Here is a 22,121-nt window from a genome sequence, read left to right on the forward strand (position 1 = left end):
ACTCCATTTCATTGCTGAGTTTAACACTTTCCCTTGTTTCCACTGTGACTGTGTGCTCGTAGCGCTGGCCGATCTGTCACTGTCCAGGAAAATATTAGTTGAGAGTTTTCTGTCGTGTATTAACCTTAGTCTTGTTGGCTATAGCTACGTGTGTATATGTATGCGTGTAGTAGTCGTAGTAGTAGTAGTAGTAGTAGTAGTAGTAGTATGACGAATGGAGGAAGAAATAGATTGACTGAGTGACTGATTGACTGAATGAGTTTATAGCGCCAGAACTGCGAGATCACACGGCGATGTGGAAGGGAAAGAAGGAGCATCAGAAGGAAGAGAAAAAAAAGGACAAGAAAATAATCAAAACACAATACCCACATCTCATCTGTATAACCTCACAACTATGCTCTTCCCCATGCCATCTCTACCCCCTTCCTTCCTTCATGTTTCTTCCCTTCCCTCGGGCGTCTCCAGCTCAGGGTAGCGAGTGCCCTGACTAGCCATACTACAGGTGGACAAGCACTCCCCGTGGCATGGGTCAGGGTGAACTGGGGGACAAAAACAGATCATGTTCACCATTAAAGTACAGAAGTTTTTGTCCTTTAACCTTTGCTTCTGATAATATGTTGTGTTTCTTCGAGGAGTTGCATGCATCCAGGTGCTTTACGAATGTTTTACGTATATTTTCAATGAAGTCTGCCCTGTTTTATGAGTATTGAGAGGAGAGGAAGTGGGAGGATGCAGAGGGGGAGAGGCGAGAGTGAAAAAAGAGAGAAAGAGGTAGAGTGGAGGTAGTGGGTGACTGAGTGGGGCACGAGGGGACGGGGGCATGTTTAGAAAGTAACTTAGGGGTGTGGTCACTTCAGTGTTGTGAGGGGACTAGACTGCAGGAGGAGGGGGAGGGCACGGAGGACAGAGAATGCAAGTGAAACGAGACTGGCAGCGAAAGAATGCAGCAGGGAGTTTGAAAAATTGGGTGATGGCTGTAACTGTTGTTGTTGTTGTTGTTGTTGTTGTTGTTGTTGCTGTTGTTGTTGTTGCTGTTGTTGTTGTTGCTGCTGCTGCTGCTGCCGTTGTTGTTGTCACTGTTGTTGTTTTTGTTGTAGGGGAAATGGTGGTAGTGCTTGAGATGGTAATGATAGTGATTTTAATAGTAGTTGTGATGGTGGTGGTGGTGGTGGTAAGGATGACGGTAGTAGCATCAGTAGTAATAATAGTAGTAATATGTTTGTAGTGGTTGTGACAGTGATATTACTGGTAATAGTACCAACACACTCACACACACACACACACACACCATATTGCATCAAACAGTGGTCTCTTGTCCCACACACTCCAATCTAGCTCTCTCTCTCTCTCTCTCTCTCTCTCTCTCTCTAAGGGGGGAAGTTGTCTTGGGGAGAGACGGGGGAGGAGGAGACCAGGGGGAGGGATTTATCAAGAACGTTGTTCCCTTATTATTCAGTAACCTCCTTCCCTCCCGCTCCGCCCCTCACCAAAGAAGGCAGGGGAGAGGAGCACGGGGTGGATTCTCCCCGCATACCTTTAGAAAAATTTCCTGTACCGAAGAAGACCCGTCCAGAAACTACCGTACTGTTGATTGTGATTCCTGTTGTTGTCGTTGCTGTTGTTGTTGTTGTTGTTGTTGTTGTAATGATGGAAGTGGTAGTGGTAGTATATGTAATGGTAGTGGCAATGGTGGTGGTTGTAATAGAAGAATCGTCGAGAAATTAAATTCTCTTTATACTCCCATGCACTGATTCCACAGTAATCTGGTTCAGGTTTACATTCGTTCCGGCGTACTTTTATAACTACATGATACGAGATGCAAGATTATTACTCTTTAAATATGCCATTAGCTTTTTCATTCTAAATAGTTAATATACATGTTTCCTTCGTATTTTTTTCAGGAGGGTATAATTTCATTTTTTTTTTTTTTTTTTTTTTAGAATTTCTAGAATTCTTAGATAATGAAGTTCAGAAGAGATTCATTTTGAAGATGAAACTGATAAATGCTCACTGGTCTTTTCAAGTTATATAATCTATTTAAACATCGCTGTGGTTGTTAAGTGCGCGCCACACTCCGTCATCCAGCGATCAGCGCACGGTTACAAAGGGTAAAGCATTTAAGAATCAAAATCGTTCATGCAACAGAAAGCAAATTATAAACAGTGAGTTGAGAGCAAGGACAAACATCGTCATAATTTAAGGTTTGGAATAGTGAAATCAAACGAACGCAACAGTTGACTGGCTAAAGTTACATTACAAAATACCCGTCAAAGTAAGGTCTAATTGCACAATTTTAAGTAACTATTAGGGAAGGACACATGCTATGATATGAAAGACAAGTGTATTAGAGATGATACCTTATGAAATTTTCTTAAGTGAACAATATTAGTATCATAAGACACACAAGTGTGTGTGTGTGTGTGTGTGTGTCCGAACCCCAGGGTCGTGGTGAGCCCGTCAGTGATGTACAGCGGTGCTCCGAAATTCTTTACCTTGTCTTACTGTAAAGTTGTATATTTTTTTTTTTTTTTTTGTACTAAGTTTATAGTGCAGTAACTGAATTAATGGATATTATAGCATTTTTGTAAAGTGTTGGCAACTCTGCATAGCGTCACATGGTGGTGGAGTGAAGCAATAACCAAATAAAGAAAAAGACAAACAATCTAGTTATACCTGTACAGTGTGTGATCATAGAAAATTATAGGTAAATTAGGGGAAACTTTACAAGCTCCTGGTAAACACATACCAATTTAACAATAACATGTTGTTAGCTCTTGACTACACTACACTACTGTACGATAGCAACAATAGTATTGTAGAAATTAAAAGATGTGCGATTGGTTCACGGTTTGAACGAATTAACACCCGTATTCACTTTATTCGTATCCGTGTGAGTGAAGTAAGTGTGGTTTCGCAAGTATGAATGGTATTTACAATTAGTGTGTGTGTGTGTGTGTGTGTGTTGTGAATTTCTTGCAGGTCGTATGTCACCCGCTACACTGCATGTCATAAGCAGCTTGGAATCACTATGTTATGTATTACTGCAATATATAGTAGTACTTATTTATGCTTTCAATAACGACCTAATTTTCCACGGACAGAAGATGCAAACAACTCTATAATATTTCAAAGGTTTCCGCGGCAACTCGTGGATCAGAAATTCGGTAATTTTTTTTTTTCTGAACTACATAAGCTACAGTGCAATTTCATTGTATATTGCAGAGACTGAAGGTAACTATGGAAAACTGCAGCAGAGATGGCAACAGTACAGCACAGAGACAGAGACAGTCCTCCGCCCAGTGTTCCTCCAGTCGTTGTAGCGGAAGGAGGCGGGGAGAGTAGGGAATGTCTCCGCCAAACCCATAAGTCATCTGTGGTCTCGCTTGGCCCGCAGCAGATCCTCGCGGCGGAAGAGTAGTGCCGTCAGGCCGAGAGAAAGAAGAGCACCATAACGGAAACCATGGGAGTGTTTTTACTACTGTTATAGCGCTCCCCCTGACTGTGACGTGTATGTTGTTGTTGTTGCTGTTGTTGTTGTTGTTAATGGTATTACTGCAATTGTTACAGAAGCAGTAGTAGCATCAGTAGGTAGGTATTAGTAATAGTATAAGAAATAGCAAATTGTTTTTGAAGTAGTGGTAGTATAAGTAACAATTTTTGAAATACTAGTAGTAGTAGTAGTAGTTGTTGTTGTTGTCGTGATAGTAGTAATAGGAGAAGTATTTCTTTATTTCAGACGTCCGGAAGTAGAGAAACTGCAGCACACACACACACACACACACACACAGAGTGTAATATACGTGTGCGCCAAGGCGGTGGAGGGCAGTCACGCCATGCAGAGGTGAGGCCAAGTCAGAAACACTCAGAGCATCAGCGGTAAAGTTTTCAAAATGGTGACGAATAGGAGCAATAGTGCCGAAATGCCACACACGTGTGAACTAATACTAATAATCTTTCCACGCAGGTGTGCAAGGAGGCGTACAGCGAGCGGGAGTGTTATAGTGGCGGTGATGATGGTGGTGGTGGTGGTGGTGGTGTTTCTCCCTCCACTTCCATCATCTTCCTCCCCCTCTTCTCCCTCCTCTGACTCTTCCTCGTCATTATCGTCGTCATCCTCCGTGAAATCCCTCCAAGACAGGTAAGATATATATATATATATATATATATATATATATATATATATATATATATATATATATATATATATATATATATATATATATATATATATATATATATATATATATATATATATATATATATATATATATATATATTTTTTTTTTTTTTTTTTTTTTTTTTTTTTTTTTTCTCCTGTATATTTGTGTGTTATTGTATATCTCTCGACCAATTCTATATATCACTATATTACTTTCCTTCTGTTTAACTATTTCTTTCCCGCTTTCTAATAACATTACTCTTCTAGTTTTCCACGAACTGTCACTGTTAGGTTCACTTGTTTTCTTAACTCTTTTACTACTATTTGGCCCATTTTTCCTGAAATACTAACCACTGAGACATCTTTTCTTGTTCTACTGCCACCTCTAAACATTATACTGGCGGCTGGAAATTGCAAAATCTATTCTTTTTACACCATTCTTTCCTGTAGATGCGCTATAAAGATCCCATACATTACCTTTAGTGCTGAGAATTGTTGCATATGGCAGTGAAAGGGTTATGGATGACAAGAAATGAGCCGTAACTTCAGTGCAAAGAAAACTCCTTACTCCTCACTTTCCTAAAAATTAATTAAGATAGATAAACAAGTAAAAGATAGACTTTCCACACACATGTTTCGATCCTCTCTTCCTTGTCAACGATACGGATTAAGGGATCCAAGAGTATAGAGTACAGGAGAGTAAGTGAGGAGTCAAGTTTCCACACCGCTGTATGCGCATCTAGTGTGTGATTTGTGCGGCGATGACAGTTATCCCTCGTTATGCCTCAGTTCTGCTGTGTCATTTTGTACGGAATCCTGGGACGGTAATATCACCTTCCTGTCTCATATTTACCACTTTCAAGAGCCTCTATCTGGACTAAGTCTAGTTTTCACAGTGGTTTTCTTCTTGTAGTCATAGTTTAACAAAGATTCTGCATCGTCATTGGTAAAAACAACCACGAGAATCCGACTTATCATCTCTGGTCTTTAAAAACAGCCCGAATGATGATCCTAAATGTTTGAGAATCGCTACAAAATATGAGCTTTTGTCTTGTGATGGGGTGTTCTTGATGTGATTGGCGTAAAAACAAATAGGTTTGAAGTCTCTTTGTGCGGTATTGATAGTAAAGTGTGTGTGTGTGTGTGTGTGTGTGTGTGTGTGTGTGTGTGTGTTATGTCTGCACAAATAACTGTAGTGTTGGACGAAAATAACAGAAAACACCACCGACTAGGTTGGAACGTGTATTACGCCTGCTCTTAAATCAGTGTCTGCGTTACTGAGAGAGAGAAAGAGGGTGGGGGGTGGCGACTGTAGGGGCTACGGTACCTTCCTCGTCAGTTATTAATTGTCTTCTCTTCTCGTTTGTAGCCTTTTTTGCTCGAAACCGTAACGACTGACTTCTCTAAAGGCATAACAAAGTACCGTCTCTCTCTCTCTCTCTCTCTCTCTCTCTCTCTAAAGCAGCACCAGACCACCAAACCCTCGTGTTTGATGGTGACTTGTGGATTATCTCATTGTTCCTGACATGCAACCAGATAACCTGTCGCAGCGTGGGAATGGCGAAGGGGAGGGGAACCGCGTCACGTCCGTTATCCCCGACAGGTGTACTATGGACCAAAGCCACGGGAGCTATGGGTCTTAAGATCACGTACTCTTCCATATGTCGTGCATTGCAAACCTGCCTGTGCCCGTTTTATTTGTTTCACTGGCAAACTCGAGCTATAAAGTGACGGGACCAGTACGTGCTCTTCTTCTCCGTCTTCTGTCTCGTGATCATCGGTGAGTTAACTTGCCGCATGTAAAAGCTTCCATATGAAAGGCGGTGGTTGACTTACAGGAAGGCAATCAACTTGAACGATTCACACCTTTCTACTATGATTCTTAACCTCCCCCCCCTCTCTCTCTCTCTCTCTCTCTCTCTCATATCGCATATAAGCAGTAACATGTATATTGTAACGAGCAAACTAGTGCGTGAAGTGGTAGTTGGTTAGTTAAGGGGTTTGTTATCAGTTGGTTTACATTAGCGGGAAGGAAAGTGGGAAGCCAGGAATAATATTCATATTTATATTAATATTTATAATACGATATATGTATAGGAGAAAATTAATTATACATACCTGCGTAGTAATTACTGTTACTGTAATTGTAAACTTTCCTTTAAAATCATACACTTGATATATGATATATCAACTTTTGCCGCACCTCAGTGGCACCAGCCTTAGCCTTCCTTGCGCCAGTCCGTGTAGGTGGGGCCAAACGGGTGGGCTGTGGGTGGGTGGTGCTCGGGACTGCAGCTCGTTCGGGCGGCATCTTGATTCTTACTCAAGTGATCTGGGATCATACACTGAAACATCTCTGGACACACCTCAGCTATTTTCAAAAGCCTCTTCTTGAAGTGACACGGGTTTTTATGAGTGTTGTTACGGTTCTAGTGACAAATTAACAAGATTTCTACATTAAGAAAAGAAGAAACGGTTTCAAAATAGTTGCGGTGAGAGAGCAAAGCGTTTCTGAACGCACTGGTGTTTCACATCAGCACAACCTCTTACTGAACTCAAGCCTCCCCCCGACCAAAAAAAAAAAAAAAAAAAAAAATAGCAAGGAGCGAAAGGGTGAGTACAGCGGTGACAACCTCGCCTCAGTCAACCTCATCAACTTCACCATAACATCTTCCTCCGTTCCTCTTTCTCCTACTACTAGCTTCTATTTCCTAGAATAAGGTTATTTATCTATTTTTAGGTATTCCTCACATCTGAGTTTGGAACATTCAGATAATTAGCTAGATATTGATACAAAACGGATCAACTGAGGAGCAAGAAGGTCGTCCCTACGTATATATCAGCCATTATTTGATTTATCTCTCACTTTTTATAAGTCAAACATGTCACAAAATGAAGCCACATCTTAAGTCTTCACATCCGTTGTTCAGATATATCCGCCATTGCCTGATTTAGGTGTGATGAAAGGTAAGTTAGCCAAAATGACGATCGTTTTCTTCACTGAGCCGGCCCCCATGATTGACTTGAGCTTGTTGGGTTCCAATACTTTTTCAATTTTTATTAATTATTGAAGTTCGGCTTATAAGTATGCCTTCATGGCTTCTAAAAATATTGAGTTATATTCTAAGCGTTTGCCATATGTATGTTAAGTGAAATATGTTGATTTCGTAGTTGTTTTTGTGTAAAGAGTGTTTCTTTCGGTCCTTGTTTTTGAAAAACGTTTAAGGAACTTTTTAATTCAGCTTATTACCAAGTTTGTTATTGCTTTTAGAAATTGCTCATGATTTTTATTTATTTATTTTATTTCTGTTAAGGTATACATGTGGATATTATAATTATTTATACGCATGTTTAGATTCAAATGTTTAACATTTTATTGAAAAAGAAAATCATTATTTCAGCTAAGTAACTTAAGATTGTTTGTAAAAACAGTTCATATTTTTTAGCGCATTTTTATCCTTGTTAAGTCAAAATGGGTGGATTTTTCAGTGATTTTAATGGTGGTCAAGCTTCTAATATTTTCCAGATTATATTTGTTTATATTTCTTTTTTATTCATCAAGCTTGAAATCTCGTGATATTCGCGATATTAATTAAAGTATATGGCAAGACAGAATATATAAAGCAATCGAGTCTAGCTGCCTTTTTTCGAGGAGTCATTTTCAAATTGAAATACGTACGCACGTATTTTAACGGTTCGTGTGACGTCATCAGCAGTAACGTCATGACGGCTGGGAGAAGACGCGCAGCCGAAAGGTATGAATCGTTCTGGTTAATCGCCTTCCTATAAAATGTCTTTCGCCACCCTTGATGTGGAATCTATTACATGCCGATAAGTTAATCCACCAAGGATCAGAAGAGTGGATCAAGGGTACGCAATGGCTCCATTACTTTGTAGTTCGAGTTTACTACACTTGGGCGAGGGAGATACAGAGAAACAACTACCTTTATCAATTATCTTTTTTTTTAAGTTGTGTGATAATTGTACAGTGGAAGTCAAAACATGCTGCTGCTGTGGTTGTTTTGGTGCATAACGATATAGCACCCTACCCATTACATAACTGTACTTACACCTTTTGTTTTTAAGTTTCTTCCTTCTCCTCCCTCCATTCGACTTTCACATATAACAGGATATTTTCGCTACAAGCCTTTCCCTTCTCCTGCTACACTTTACATTACCATATCAACACTTTTTGTTTTTTTTTATAGTTTTCTTCCTTCATTTCTCTCCATTCGACTGTTACGTATTTGTAGACGGAAATTTCCGTCACAATCCTTTCTCTCCTTTTGCAACACTTTACATTACAATTGTTAAATCTTTTTTTTTTTTATATATATATATATTCCCTTACTTTCTTCCACTGGATTCCTTTATACTGGAAATTTTCGTCACAATCTATTCTCTTCTCCGTCCTCAGCCTGCAAGCGACCGTCCCGCCTCCTGCCCCTCTTCCACCGTCGCTAAAGGAAATTTCAGAAGAGTCTTGTCGCCCCCGCCACGACCTGGTGTTCCTCAAGACCCACAAGTGTGCCTCCTCCACTACACAGCGCATCTTCCTCAGGTGAGCTGCCCTGACAGTGCTATTCGGCTCAGGCGCGACACTGCTGACTGGTGATGTTCAGGGAGCGAGAAGCAGATGGAGGAATGACTTTGAGGAAATGAAGAGTAAGATCTTTATTGTCGCTGTCTTTTTTTTTTTTTTCATCTATTAATTATTTTTTTGTTGTTGTTTATTGGTGATTTATTTTAGAATCTTGTTTTATGGAAAGTTGACTTAATGTCTCTCTCTCTCTCTCTCTCTCTCTCTCTCTCTCTCTCTCTCTCTCTCTCTCTCTCTCTCTCTCTCTCTCTCTCTCTCTCTCTCACATTATTCTCTGTTTTACATATATATTCTTTTTGACTTTGCTAGACTAACGTATTTTTTTCTTAATATGGCTAACCCGCCCGCTTGTACTGACAACTGACAAAATATCAAAACTAGGCCAATAAGAGCTTGCAAATATGAATTAAATCGATTATTCTTATTATATCATGTAAGTGCAAGCCACCTAATAAAACATCGTTTCTGTATAATCTCTTTCAGATACGGGAAGCAACACGGACTGACCCAAGCTTTGCCCAGCACGGGGAACTACTTGGGCTCCCCGCGGCCCTTCAAGGAGTGGATGCTGCCCCGCTCACTGAGGACTCCTAACGGCAAGTACAACATGATGGTGGTGCACACGAGGCTGGATGCAGAGTCTGTCGCTAAGGTGAGTAGTAGTAGTAGTAGTAGTAGTAGCAGTAGTAGTAGCAGTAGCAGCAGCTGTTGTTATTGTTGTTTTAATAGTGGCAGGTGTAGTGGTGGTGGTGGTGTTGCTGGTGGTACTAGCAATGGTGGTTGTAGGTAGTAGTAGTAGTAGTAGTAATAGTAGGAAAACAAGAGTATAATTAATTAAATAGAAAAGCAATAACAGTAAACCAGGTAAAAACTAAATGAAAGGCTGAACAAGAAATCATTAGAGAAAAATATGACGTGTTCACTCTTGCAAGGTTGTTCTTTACAGGTGTTGAGGAAAGACGCTTCCTGGATTACCATTGTGAGAGAACCAGTGGCCCAGTTTGAATCCTTGTGGGGATACTTTGAAATGGAAAAGGTGTGTGTGTGTGTGTGTGTGTGTGTGTGTGTGTGTGTGCGTGCATGCATGCATGCATGCATGCATGCAAGCATGCATGCGGGCGTGCGCGCGCGTGCGCTTAAATTCTCCTTCTGTCTCTTCCTGCAGTTCTACAATATGCCCCTGGAGGAGTTCGCTGATCTCCCCTACGAAAAGGTGGTTCGCTGGCGCCTAGCGAAGGTGTACGGTATTCACCAGATGTTCTATGACTTAGGCTACGGCTCGGCGGAGGACCTGACGCCTACCGACATGGACAGGATCCTGACGAAGCTGAACTCCACCTTCGATCTAGTAATGGTGGCTGAGAGATATGACGAGTCCCTGGTGCTGCTGAAGGACCTCATGTGCTGGACTGCTGACGACGTGGCTTACCTCAGTATCAACTTCAGAAAGGGGAAGCCTGCCACCAATAAAATTGCGCCTGATACTCGGGAAAAGTTATTGCAGCTTAGTTATCCAGATGCTAAAATCTACGAGTATTTCCTTAAGGTCTTTGAGAAGAAAGTAGAAGCATTTGGGCGTGTGAGGATGGCGAAGGAGCTCGCGGCGGTACAGGATGCCAACAAGAGACTAGCGGAGAAGTGTGTGGTGAATGAGGACAGTCCGCTGCGGGCTGAGAAGGGCATGGAGTGGGTGGGAGTGGTGGGCAGGGTGACGGTGCGTCGAGACGTTCAGGATTGTGTGGATGTCGTCCGTACTGAGCACGACATGCTGAACGACGTGAGGGACAGGCAGAGGCTGTGGGTAGAGAGGGGGTGGCGGGGCAATCTCTCTCAGGTGGTGGTGTCCCCTAGGTGAGGCACGCGGCCTCCCGATGCCGTGTTCACAATAACCTCCTTGGTTCACACTGTCCGTTTCACACGTACGTTTGGAGGAGTGAGAGTACACTGCCACATATTGGCGACTGCGCTCGCCCGTCCGAGGGAAGGGTAGATAGCAGCTCCAGTTAAGAGTGACGGCTCTGATAAACGCATTACTCGTCCACGGACGTGTGAACCCGCCCCTGAGCTTGCTTCACATGATTTTTTTTACTCGTACTATTGAAAAGCGGTAGAATATATATATATATATATATATATATATATATATATATATATATATATATATATATATATATATATATATATATATATATATAACTGTACGCTTCACTTGCAACAATGCACAAAACATGCAGAAAAATAATAATAGATATACTGCGCCCTGCCTCTACCACAGATCAACCTAGTCTGCCGGACGGAATACATAGATAAATAAGTAAATAGAGTTCCATCTAAAGCGTTTCTTACGCTTCCACGCTATTCTAGAACGCTTTGCGGCAGAGTTTGTCGTTGCATGGATGGTGCGGGTTGATCTCCGCACGCTCGGTAACTGTGCACGGTCCAAGGATATCTTACGGTTTTCTCTTACGGGGGGGGGAAAGGGTGTGTAGTTAGCCTTAGGTCGGTCTTTTGTTTATTTGTTAATCAGTATATTCATTTATCCAATGATTAACAAATGATCACTGTTTTCTGAAATAAGTGGTTTTCTTAAATTATCAATTTACTTATGGCTGACATGCAGGTTATCACTATTATCAAGCCAATGAAAATGCTAGTCTGTAAGCAAAATTAAAGAAGGAAGAAGCCGATGAAGCAAAATTAGCAAAAATAACAGGCAGTTACTCTTTCCCGACCCGCGCCACCTGGCTCGCAGTGCCACTTGGCCCGCAACAGAGAGAGGAAGTAGTTTCGGCTAAGTGAAAAATCGCTTACTGTTTTTGATATGTGAAAGAACACCATGTATTAACAAATAAAGCTCTATTATTTCCCAGTGTATAATTGAGAGATACACATGGAAATCCACCTTGTTGAGAAAATGTTACTTACGACGTAAGAACAGTAGAGGAGCAAGAGTGAGCCGAAGTCAGGCGAAGACGAGTTGAACAGTGAGTGTTGACGCAGCGGCGGGACGTGCTCCACATCCATGACATTCTTCCATCCACCAGCTGCTGTTCCTGCCACTGTGGCCGAGTGAGAGGGGACAGTCGTCATGGCCAACCTGTTTGGAATAATAGTATCAGGGAGGCTGGTAATTAATCCCCATAATTACCCTTTAGCTTACCTCAGGTCCTTAACGATGCGTGGATGTCCGAGGTAACTAACCAGGGGTAGTGTCACCTGTTATGTGGGTGTGGGCGTTGTGAGGGGCGTGGTGAATGGTAGTTTGAGTCTAGTTACCATAGTCACCCAAGAAACAGGTCGTGCTGTGCATGTCATGTACTCGTGTTTACTGGTTAGTAGTGTGGTGTGCACCCATTGATCAGTCCGTACGTAATGGGCTGTTGGCAGTGTGCAGGTAGTATCCTTTGCTAGATGTTGACAGGTATTTGTGTATGGTGGCACTAGACAGTTTTTTTTTTTTTTCTTAATGGGGAGGATAGGGATTACATTGAATGTTTGAATGAGAAAAATTTGCGTTTAGCTAATTTGAAATTTATGAAAATCTATAGGAAAAGTATTATTTTCGTTCATGATTAGTATGGTGAATTTTGACCAGTTTATCCAGTAGCAGCAGGACAGGCAAGATGAAATGAAATATATGCAGCTCATCTTGGCCTGAGCAGTAAAGTGTCAAGTGTGTGTTTTATATGAGTCATGCCAGAAATTTGAATCTTGTTGAATACCTCTGACAGACCATTTATCCTGCTGTCAGATCAACTTCTCGGTGTTTCAGTGAAATGCAGAGGGAAGGGAATGGAATGACAACCCAGGCTGTTATTGGCTAGGGGCATTGGCACTGAAGGTGTTGTGGTTCTTGGTGAATCCTTGTGATGACACAGGGCATATATACACAGATAACATGCTCACACCACAGAGGATGTACCATTGTCATCATAATGTTAACAGTCAGATCCATTAGGTCATCCTCATCCCAAGTTCAAGATGTCTCTCAGCTTATCAGGTAAAGATGCCATGGTATTGTGTTCTGTGGGTTGTAAGTATAATGTGTTGTTCTTTTGGTTGATTTATTAGGGGGTAGGTTGACCACAGCTTTGTTGTTCACAAATGTCATGCCCTCATTTGGTTACTGATAAATTCATCTGAAGACTGGATGAGAGGCCTTCACTGGGGATGGGGAACTGAACCCTTAACTGAGAGAAGAGAAGGCACTGCTTCATATGGGATCATAATAACTGCCAGATCTCAAGATAATTTTGGGCATTTTGTGTTCCCAGCCCCTGCACAGCTTCCTCTTGCCATATAGATCAGTTTCTAGTGTTTTTGTTTTTCCATTGCACAATGAATGCATTTGGTTTCCCATTTTCTATTAGCTTTTTCAGAGAGAATGTATGGAGACCCCACACCCACTGACAGAGACATAAAAACATCAGAAAATAAGGGATTCTGGTAGAAGCTATCAGGCCTACACATGCCAGTCCCTGTATTTCCCATTTCCACCTGTCATCATCATCCATAAATTCATCCAATCATCTTTTAAAGCTCTGTAATGATTCAGCATTAAAAACTTGATTACTAAGTCTATTTATCAACCATTCTGTTTGAGAACAATTTCTTTCCTATATCCTTCCTAAACCTAAGTTTTTGAGGTTGAACCCATTATTTCTTGTTCTATCCTAATTACTGGTCTTGAAAATCTTGCTTATGCCACCCTTGCTATAATCACCTGTACCACCTATAGACCTCTGTCAGGTCCTCTCAACCTACACCTCTCTAAGGAATGTAAATCTTAAAGCTTCAATCTCCTTTCATCCCTTGTATCCTTGTAGTCATTCTCTTGTGTACTGATTCTGATAGACCTAACTCTTTCCAGCAATATGGGGACCAAAACAGTTCACAAACTTAATCCATTCTAGGCCTTGGCTCACAAACCAAATTGTTCACAAACCAAAACAATTTCCTCATTGAAATTAATGTAAATACAATTCATCCATTTCAACTTCAGAAATATGGTATTTTCACAATTTTTTTTTTTTTTTTTGTGATGAATATAGAATGAAATTGAAATACATATCCTTAAATAGAGACAAATAACATTAAATTAAATAAAACAGTTCTGCAATTTACCTTTGTTGTTTATAGTTGCTGGTGCAGGTGGATGGTGAGGGAGGAGAGGAACAGGAGGAAGCTACTGAATTTTGGGTAAAAGGCTGCTGCCTGCCTTCCTCCCCCTCCACCCCCTCCCATCTCTCTCTCTCTCTCTCTCTCTCTCTCTCTCTCTCTCTCTCTCTCTCTCTCTCTCTCTCTCTCTCTCTCTCTCTCTCTCTCTCTCTCTCTCTCTCTCTCTCTCTCTCGATATAGTGAATTTTCATCTTCAGCCTCCATGTGTGTTTGTTACTGGTAACGTACTGTAATTTATAATAATTGAAAGAATAATCTAGGCTCTTTGGGCTGAAAGACTGAGCTGGTGGTGACATCTAACACTTTTCTCCTTTGGTGGCATAATGGGGGCTAAAATAACACAAAAAAGGGAACAAAGAAAAAAAATTAATGGTTTTGAACATGGCACTCGTGAACAATGTTTGCGCCAAGCGTGCCAACGCACACCTGAGCACAAGGTTCTGTGGATTGTGGGTAATGTGCGTTCATACCCCAAAGCATTGTTCTTGAACCAAACTAAAATTTGTTCGAAAAACTACTTCATGAACCAATTTGTTCATGATGTGGGGCGTTCGTGAACCAAGGTTCTACTGTAGTTTCAACACAGCCAGCATAGGACAAAGTCCTATTAACTAATTGGCATTTACTCCCCAGGTGCAGACCAACTTTCAGCAGTGTGGGGAAACCCAATTCTTGACAGTGATTCCTGAGGCTGACAACATCAATCATGTTGTTGTTTTCCTCACTGGCACACAACCTTTCCCTGATGGACTAGGGGGCTCAGGTGTGCTGCTCCTCTTATTTTTGGATGCTGTCAATCATTGTGATTAGTAAAAGTTACAGTTTGATTATGATGCTCCCATATATTTTGATTTTAATGATAATGCATTTTTCTTTATCCAGTGCTAATGAATTAATGTTTATTATATATTCCCCTGTGCAGCTTTTCAATAATAGTATTTTCTTGCTATTTACAGTTTACTTCAGTTGGCCAGACCCTAACAAGCCACCAACATGGCACCTTCTTGGGAACATCACTAATGAGAAGCCATCAGCCATCTTCAAAATCTCCGGCCTGAAGCAGGTCATTGGGACAAGCCTCCAAACTGGCTTCACTTTTGGAGAGCAGAAGATGTCCCATAATGCCCAGATTGGCATCTCGGTGAGTTGTAGGAGAGGAGCGTGTGGAATGTGAGAGCAATGTGGAATACGCAGCCAATAGGGTGTCTGCTGAGATTAATGAGAGAATTTACATAAATGGAGATTGAAATCTTAAGAAATGTTTGTTGAGGTTTAGTTTTTTGTCTTTTTAAGATCCTGTTGCATGGAACTCCAAGTTGTTACTTTAATAAAAGACTGGTTTGTAATCCTCCTACATATTCCATTATTGCCATGTGATTAGCATCATCTCCAGTCCCAAAGTCATTCTCTCTCTCTCTCTCTCTCTCTCTCTCTCTCTCTCTCTCTCTCTCTCTCTCTCTCTCTGATTACTGATAATTTTGAAGATTTTATCACATAGGTACCTGACAAGTATCTCACATGAGTCTCACTTACTACAGGTGGAGCCACTGAGCCAGATCCAGGGGCAGGTTGCCAATCCATCCACTGAGCCTTCCACCATCAACTCCTACATTGAGTTTAGTCAGGCCATGTGTGAGAACCTGTACAACTATGCCTCCAGCTTTGCCCAGAGTCCATCCCACATCACTCCCAATCCCTCAGACCAGTACCTTCCCCTCTCTGTGCTCTCAAAGTGGTATGAGAACTTTAGCCGTAGATTACAACAAAACCCTAATTTCTGGAGGAAGTAGTATTTTGGGCTGGTGGAGGATCTTCATCCATGTTTCTGGAGAATTTAAAGGTAAATCTGCTTCATACTGAATTTTCAGGAATATAAAATTGTTTTAGTTATGTTGGTATCATAAGTGTCAGAGTTTGGAGGTTTTTGTTAAAAATGTTGAGGATTTATGCTTTCATTTGAGCTTTGGGAAGTTCATTACAAATGTCATAGATTACATAAATGAGACCCTAGTCTCAAGTCATATTTCTCTAGTGATGTGGTTGGCTCATGGCGAAGTCAAGAGTAGGATGGCTGTCTGTTGAAGTGCTACTGCTAAGCTCCTTATGTGTGGAATAATTAAAGAATATTGGGCACAGTAGGAATATTGTAATAATTGTTGAGCAGAATCCATGTTGATTTGGGATGTGAAAGCCAATATAGACTTCAAATATGCATAAATATTGGAAATTAGTGATCATGCAATACAAATTTTCTTACTGGATTGGAATTACTGAATTGTGAGAGAATCTAATCTGTACACAGTTCACACAATTAGTTGTTTAGTAGTTTATTTTTTTATAACATCCTGCTAAGTATTATGCTTCAGGATTTTTATAAATAAAGGAACTTGATCCATAGGTCTTGCTCACATAACTTAGAATAGTGTGTCTCATTCTCCTTGTGGTAATTTATGTTCTGAATTACAAGTGTTCATTGCAGTTTATTCAGATATAGTGTCATTGTTTTGCTGCTGATCTGTAATTGCCTTGTTTGTGTGTAATTTAGTTATGTGTAAGTAAGCACTAATTGTGATCATTTACCTGTACAGTTGGTGCTTCTATCTGTCTACCAGTTAAGAATTGAGGATGGTGCTTTTCAAGTTTAGGTGATGAGTTCAATATTATGTGTTGAGTCACATGCTGTGTGAAGGCAGGACCACTTGTAGTTGTTCTTTATAAAGATTTACGAGAAATAGGTGTTTATTCTGATGCCATGTTGCCCTTACCTGTAGAATGATCTGTTGTACTTATCAATATCAGTACCACTAATGTTTTCAAGATCTGTTACCAATAATGATACCCAGACTAGGTCACAACAAAAATGCTACAATAAGCTGTATTTTCCATCTTAATGTGTTAGATTCATGGGATACCAGCCTCTCATGATACTTTAGTTGGTGCACTGGAAGTGTGGCAAGGCAATTTGTGAAGCATGTGGTGGAGGTGCATCATGATTAACCAAGACCTTTTTTTCTGGTGGCAGATTGTTTTTGTGGTGCTTGTGTGGCAGTGTGACAGGTTCCACACCGGATTTAAGCTATTGGAAATATGACTGGAATAAGACAGATTTCATGGGAAACACCAGAAAAAAAAAAAAAAAGTTTCTGGAGTTTCAAAGTAATTACTTGATTAGTAGATGTACAGTCACACTTACTAATCTCCCTTCCCATCCCACCCCTTTGGAACCCAGAGTCAAGGCCAGAAAATTTTGGGTGTTTGAACAAGGCACTCCCTCTGCACCCCGCACACACCCCAGTTATTTGAAACAGCTTGAACAGCCATGTATGTTTGGGTGCAGAGGGAGTGGCTTGCTGGAGAATGCCCAGAACTGACTGGCCTTGACTGCGGCTTCCAGGGGGGGCGGATGAAATGAGTAGGTGCGACTGTACTGTTTCTGAACTGATACTTTTCTAACATTATGACATACATGCTACTTACTGTTAAGTCTGAATGAAGATTGTTGCAGGGCACACTGTGAAAGTGGTGTGTCTTGGCTACTTGTTGATATTACTAGTTCAGGCACATATTAATTCAGGAAATATATATCAGTCTTTGCCGCACACAAGTTTTGTAAAATTCAACTCGTGTTTTGTTCCAAGCTGATCTGTGTAACATTTTGTCTATTTCTCAATCACAATCCAGAGCAGAATAAAACTGCAGTAACATGAAAAAAGTAGCATTGTAAGTTCCTTTGATGAGATAAGTGTCTCTCTTTCTGTGGTCAGTGGACTAACTTAAACACATCTGTGTCCTTTTTGTAATCACACTTCCAGACTTCAAGTAATTTTTGAATTTTGTTTGACAACATTCATCCATTTAAAAATTCATAATCCTTTCCCTGGATACAGTGAATCATATTTCACTTACAAGAAGTCACTGACAACCTGAATAGTGGAGGGAATATCTGTTCAAGAGATAATCTCCTGTGTGCCTAACATACCATCTCACTTCAATCCACAGACAATCCCAAGTATTGTTTTGATGGTGTGGAAAAAAAAAATTATACATAACAGTAATAGTAAGGCATAAACATGGTGGTTACATCAAGTGCTCATGTAGGAACAATTACTTTTATTGTATATGAAAACAAAATCTCCATTAATTTATGAAAAATTCCTAATCTTCACCATTTCATGACATCCTAAAGTGATGCCAAATGCAGTTGTTGAAAGTGAATAGAATGTATGCAAATTGATTCAATTAATCTTTTATCATGATATTATAAGGAAATAAGCAAACATTGATGACTACAGTGTAGTGCACTGTATCAAAATGTACGCAGATAAAAAGGAAAAAAATTGTCAAGCTCAGCAAAGTAATACATAATCTATTCACATGAGGAAAATATTGGAAATAGAGAGGAAGAGATAGATAGATGCAATATATTACCTCCTAAATGTCCTAACATCCATTGCCCAGCCCCTAATGCCCCAGCAGTGGGTCTACATCCCTCCCCCCCTCATGGGTGGGGCCACCAGGATCACACCATCACCACGCACGAACAGCATGGGAATGTTGCGTCGCGTTGTCTTGTACACTTCCTCAAATGTCTCGTCATCAACCTACGATAAATATGACTCATTTTATTGATGGGCAAGGAGTAAAATATGCCATTTCTCAGCAAGTTTTAGTTACAACCATTACAAAAGCCAGGCAGGAACAGCTAGTGCTGATGATAATACTATAAGACATAATTACTTTTACTAAATGACAAGCAAATGGTTGTGTATGTCTTCCATCATAACAATACTAATTAAAATAATTAATTAATGGACTACTGAACTTACTTCTACCGAGGTGACCGTCTCCTCCACATCTCCAAGAATCATGTTGAGGTGCTGGTCGTAGGCATGCAGGCGTCCCCTCAGCTCACGCTCATTACGCATTTTAACGTAGATCCTCTCATCCAAGGAGAGGCGGATGAGGTCCAGTGGTTCCTCCACAGCCATCGTCCCAATAGTTGGTTCTCCGTCCTCAGCCATTGCGTCTGTAGGTGTCAGTCAAATATGACTGTTACATCATTATGTTGATTTACTAGTGTCAGCAAACTACATCATCCCATGTGACTTCACATCAGTGAAGGTAGGGCTTTGCAAATATTTTTGCACCTACAACAGAGCTTGATCCTGCGTTGTGCAGTAAGTAATGAGGTCTGGACACTAAAATTGAAGAACTGTGTTTTGTCATTCTTGTTTATGGGAGATACTTCTCACTTTCTATATATATACAATCAGAATGGTCAAATAATCTTCCTCTCTAGATATTCACACTTTTTTGTATGGTAATAAACAAATGAATAAAGCAGAATATGAACAAATTAATCAGTGAAGAAACAGTCATAGTTTATGTTCTCCCACTTCACAATTACTTAAGTTTTATCCTTACAATAGTCTCATATAATTTTATTATGTTTCATTCCCTCTTGGTAATTAAGAGATTATTTATTATTTCTTTAGTTCTTCAGTGGAGATTTATGTCTTTAAAATGTATCAACTTTATCTGACTTCAAAAACTTTTACATAACAACCATGTGAAATCTTCTATGATTCTGACATGAGAGCAATAATTTATGAAGTTTTTAAGATTTTTAAAAATTTTTAAAAGATATATGTTTTCATGATATAGTGGAACTGATATTATAGAATGAGAAACATGAAATCTAAATTTTACTATTCATTTTAATTTATTTATCTTTTGTACTTTTACACAATGGACCAAACACAATAGTAAAAATAACCAGTTTGTAATAAAATAGGCTACCTGATACAGCCAGCAAATGTTACATGGTGCATCTCTATCATACAAACTATGCAGTAGGATTAGGTATAGATAATTATGTCTAGTAAGAACAAATACACTGGAGGGCAGCATTTAATGCTATAATGAGTTTCATGACATCACAAAAATATTCCAAGGGCAAAATATTCTTGTGTTGTATCATGAATGTATCTTTATATCTTAAATATAATTTCCTTAGTACTTACTGCTTACTGAAAATTAATTAAAAATATATACATATAATTTAATAAATTCACAACTATGAGTACAACATAGCAATGCTCTATATATCTTACTGTTACTTTGATGTGAGCAGGAAAGACTGATATGACAAACATTTCAGAACAAGATGCTTTGTCAGCTTCAACTGAATAACTGACAAATTGCAGCACAGTAACAATTATAGTTTATCCTCTGGCATGTAACACTTAGTTTATTTATTCATTTTTAGTGCTATCACATCATGATTTTTTCATATTTTCAGTGAAAGAGAATGTCTATGGTTTAAGCACAGTAACATCACAAAATCACACTAATGAAGAATGTATTTGGCATTCAGTCAATCTCAGGGAGAGACTCTTCAGTGCCAGGTACACTTTTGACATAATGAAATGCTCCTGCTAAAAGAAAACACTATTGTTAACAAAGCTAACAATAGTTACATATAAGTTAATCACCCTTTTTTTAACTCAATGTAAAAATGCACTATTTCGTGACCTTTAATGGAACCCTTCAAATTTATTATCATACTGTTCCATGAGTTTCTGTGCCTCAGCCCAAGTTATCTTCTGAGGTATGGTCTCCCTCAAGAACTCAAGGTGGTCAAGGGAGTGGACGGCTGTGGCCAGGTCATCATAGCTCAGTGAGGAGGTATCAGTAGCCTGACTGTGACCCTCCTGGGTGAGGTACTGAATGAAGAGCTCTGTAGCTTTGGTTATGAGGTACAAGCTTTCCTGAGGAACTGTCTCCACATCTGGACAGCTCTTCATGATCATTTTGACCCGCTGTGTGGGCAGCATGAGGTCTGACGGCTGACTACTGAGCCGTCCAGGCTTCCCTGGGCTCTGGTTGTTGGGGGACTTGGATGGGGATGCCATTTCTGCTTCCAACCTGCAGTGGTAATTGAAGGTGTTATGTTCTGGAGAGCTTTTTCATTTGATGATAATCTTTCCAAAATGCTGTTGGAAGCAGAAATGGTATCCAACAACAATGCTATGGCTACAAATAAACTAGACAAATATATTCTGGCTGTATCAGAAAACATCTCATTAATAGGGCATTATTATGTACAAAGACGGCTGTGGAAAAGAAGAAAACAGAGAAGTTTGTGTTTATCATAATGTATGAGATAAATAATTTTAACACTCCAAAGGCATCTTGGAACTCTGCCTTCTCCCTGGAAAACATCAATGTCAATACTCCTGGATTACTTGCCTTAGTGACACAACAGGCAAGAGTCAAGGCTCACATGGGGTGGCTTCAGACATCTGTCACCTTCAAATTGGTCATATCTGTTCTTAAACATGTTGACACTCATATAGTTAAGGTTGTTCCTGTTCCTCATATTTCTTGAAGTAAAATAAATAAATAAATATATAAATAAATAAATAAATAAATAAAAGTTATCCTGAAAAACTTGTATGCGTTGCCTGAAGGCCAGAAGACAACTTGGAGCTCGTGAAGCCACGCCTAACAGCCTTCATGAGGAATTAAATTTTCATCTCAATCAAGAACTGTGATCAGTGGTAATATAATGCATTACTCAACCCAAGTAAACCACTAAATATGAAATAGAGTCGCAGCAGTAGTAGGCAGCTTCTCATTTATTTTTGGCGGCTAACGGCGTTATCACAAATTTCCGAGGCATATATATGGGGTTGAAAATGCTCAGAATAAAAGGCTCTATCTAATGAGAAGTAAGAACTGCCACTGTTCCACGGGTAAAAAAGTAAAATAATACTACATATTATTGCAGTGGTACAACCAATCCGCTTCATATACTACGATTTGTCATATTTCATGTGACATGAACCTAATGACAATTTAAAAAACCGCTACTTTATTCCTTTCACCTCCAGTACGTGCTAAAGGAATGTAACCACGCCTTGCCTTGCTGTACGGCTTACCTTTGTATTGATAGTTATCTTCCCCACGAGTATGCCGCAATCAGGTACGAGTAAGAGGTACAAATCCAGTCCAAACACAGCACGTGTTTGACACCAACGTCTCAAGCTTGACTCGGCTTGCAAAGGGATCATGACTACAAATGTTTATAAAAGTAGTTATTACTTTAATGCTGTTCAATAAATATATGAATATAAGAAATTTTCAATTTGAAATTTTATTGTTTCAAATATATTTCTAAGC

At 39.9% G+C, this 22,121-nt stretch overlaps 3 protein-coding genes across 5 annotated transcripts; 2 read left to right on the forward strand and 1 right to left on the reverse strand.

Annotated features, from left to right (window-relative positions):
* Positions 1-3,275: 3,275 nt before the first annotated feature.
* On the forward strand, positions 3,276-10,614 carry LOC135109489 (galactosylceramide sulfotransferase-like). The gene is made up of 7 exons (XM_064020868.1): positions 3,276-3,508; positions 3,737-3,841; positions 3,965-4,138; positions 8,577-8,720; positions 9,243-9,411; positions 9,706-9,795; positions 9,925-10,614. Exons 2-7 carry the CDS (start codon positions 3,834-3,836, stop codon positions 10,612-10,614), a joined length of 1,275 nt encoding a protein of 424 aa, XP_063876938.1. The 5' UTR covers positions 3,276-3,508; positions 3,737-3,833.
* Positions 10,615-11,718: 1,104 nt separating this feature from the next.
* Positions 11,719-16,669, forward strand: LOC135109726 (protein OPI10 homolog). Of its 2 annotated transcripts, none has more exons than XM_064021296.1 (4): positions 11,719-11,886; positions 14,571-14,700; positions 14,894-15,078; positions 15,476-16,669. In XM_064021296.1, exons 1-4 carry the CDS (start codon positions 11,848-11,850, stop codon positions 15,725-15,727), a joined length of 606 nt encoding a protein of 201 aa, XP_063877366.1. In that variant the 5' UTR covers positions 11,719-11,847; the 3' UTR covers positions 15,728-16,669. The 2 variants fall into 2 exon arrangements, with proteins under 2 accessions (XP_063877366.1, XP_063877367.1); XM_064021297.1 differs by having other exon boundaries at positions 11,820-11,951.
* A 1,363-nt stretch (positions 16,670-18,032) lies between these two features.
* On the reverse strand, positions 18,033-22,015 carry LOC135109727 (U6 snRNA-associated Sm-like protein LSm3). 2 transcript variants are annotated; one of them, XM_064021299.1, is made up of 3 exons: positions 21,881-22,015; positions 18,764-18,963; positions 18,033-18,538 (listed from the first exon to the last, which is right to left on the reverse strand). In XM_064021299.1, the coding sequence occupies exons 2-3, from the start codon at positions 18,956-18,958 to the stop codon at positions 18,419-18,421; spliced, it is 315 nt and encodes a 104-aa protein (XP_063877369.1). In that variant the 5' UTR covers positions 18,959-18,963; positions 21,881-22,015; the 3' UTR covers positions 18,033-18,418. The 2 variants fall into 2 exon arrangements, with proteins under 2 accessions (XP_063877369.1, XP_063877368.1); XM_064021298.1 differs by lacking the exons at positions 18,033-18,538; positions 18,764-18,963 and adding an exon at positions 19,635-20,864 and having other exon boundaries at positions 21,881-22,001.
* Positions 22,016-22,121: the final 106 nt, after the last annotated feature.

This window comes from Scylla paramamosain, chromosome 19 (genome assembly GCF_035594125.1).
Source record: "Scylla paramamosain isolate STU-SP2022 chromosome 19, ASM3559412v1, whole genome shotgun sequence".
Lineage (NCBI taxonomy): Eukaryota > Metazoa > Arthropoda > Malacostraca > Decapoda > Portunidae > Scylla > Scylla paramamosain.

What these genes read in the sequence shown, in the direction of transcription:
- LOC135109489 (XM_064020868.1), top strand. An exon ending in ATGCAGAGTCTGTCGCTAAG is followed by an intron (nt 9,412 to 9,705) that starts GTGAGTAGTAGT and finishes TGTTCTTTACAG; the next exon opens with GTGTTGAGGAAAGACGCTTC. An exon ending in GATACTTTGAAATGGAAAAG is followed by an intron (nt 9,796 to 9,924) that starts GTGTGTGTGTGT and finishes CTCTTCCTGCAG; the next exon opens with TTCTACAATATGCCCCTGGA.
- LOC135109726 (XM_064021296.1), top strand. Translation starts at nt 11,848, where the DNA reads ATGGCCAACCTGTTTGGAATAATAGTATCAGGGAGGCTG. An exon ending in TAATAGTATCAGGGAGGCTG is followed by an intron (nt 11,887 to 14,570) that starts GTAATTAATCCC and finishes TTTACTCCCCAG; the next exon opens with GTGCAGACCAACTTTCAGCA. An exon ending in TGATGGACTAGGGGGCTCAG is followed by an intron (nt 14,701 to 14,893) that starts GTGTGCTGCTCC and finishes TGCTATTTACAG; the next exon opens with TTTACTTCAGTTGGCCAGAC.
- LOC135109727 (XM_064021298.1), bottom strand. Translation starts at nt 20,851, where the DNA reads ATGGCATCCCCATCCAAGTCCCCCAACAACCAGAGCCCAGGGAAGCCT.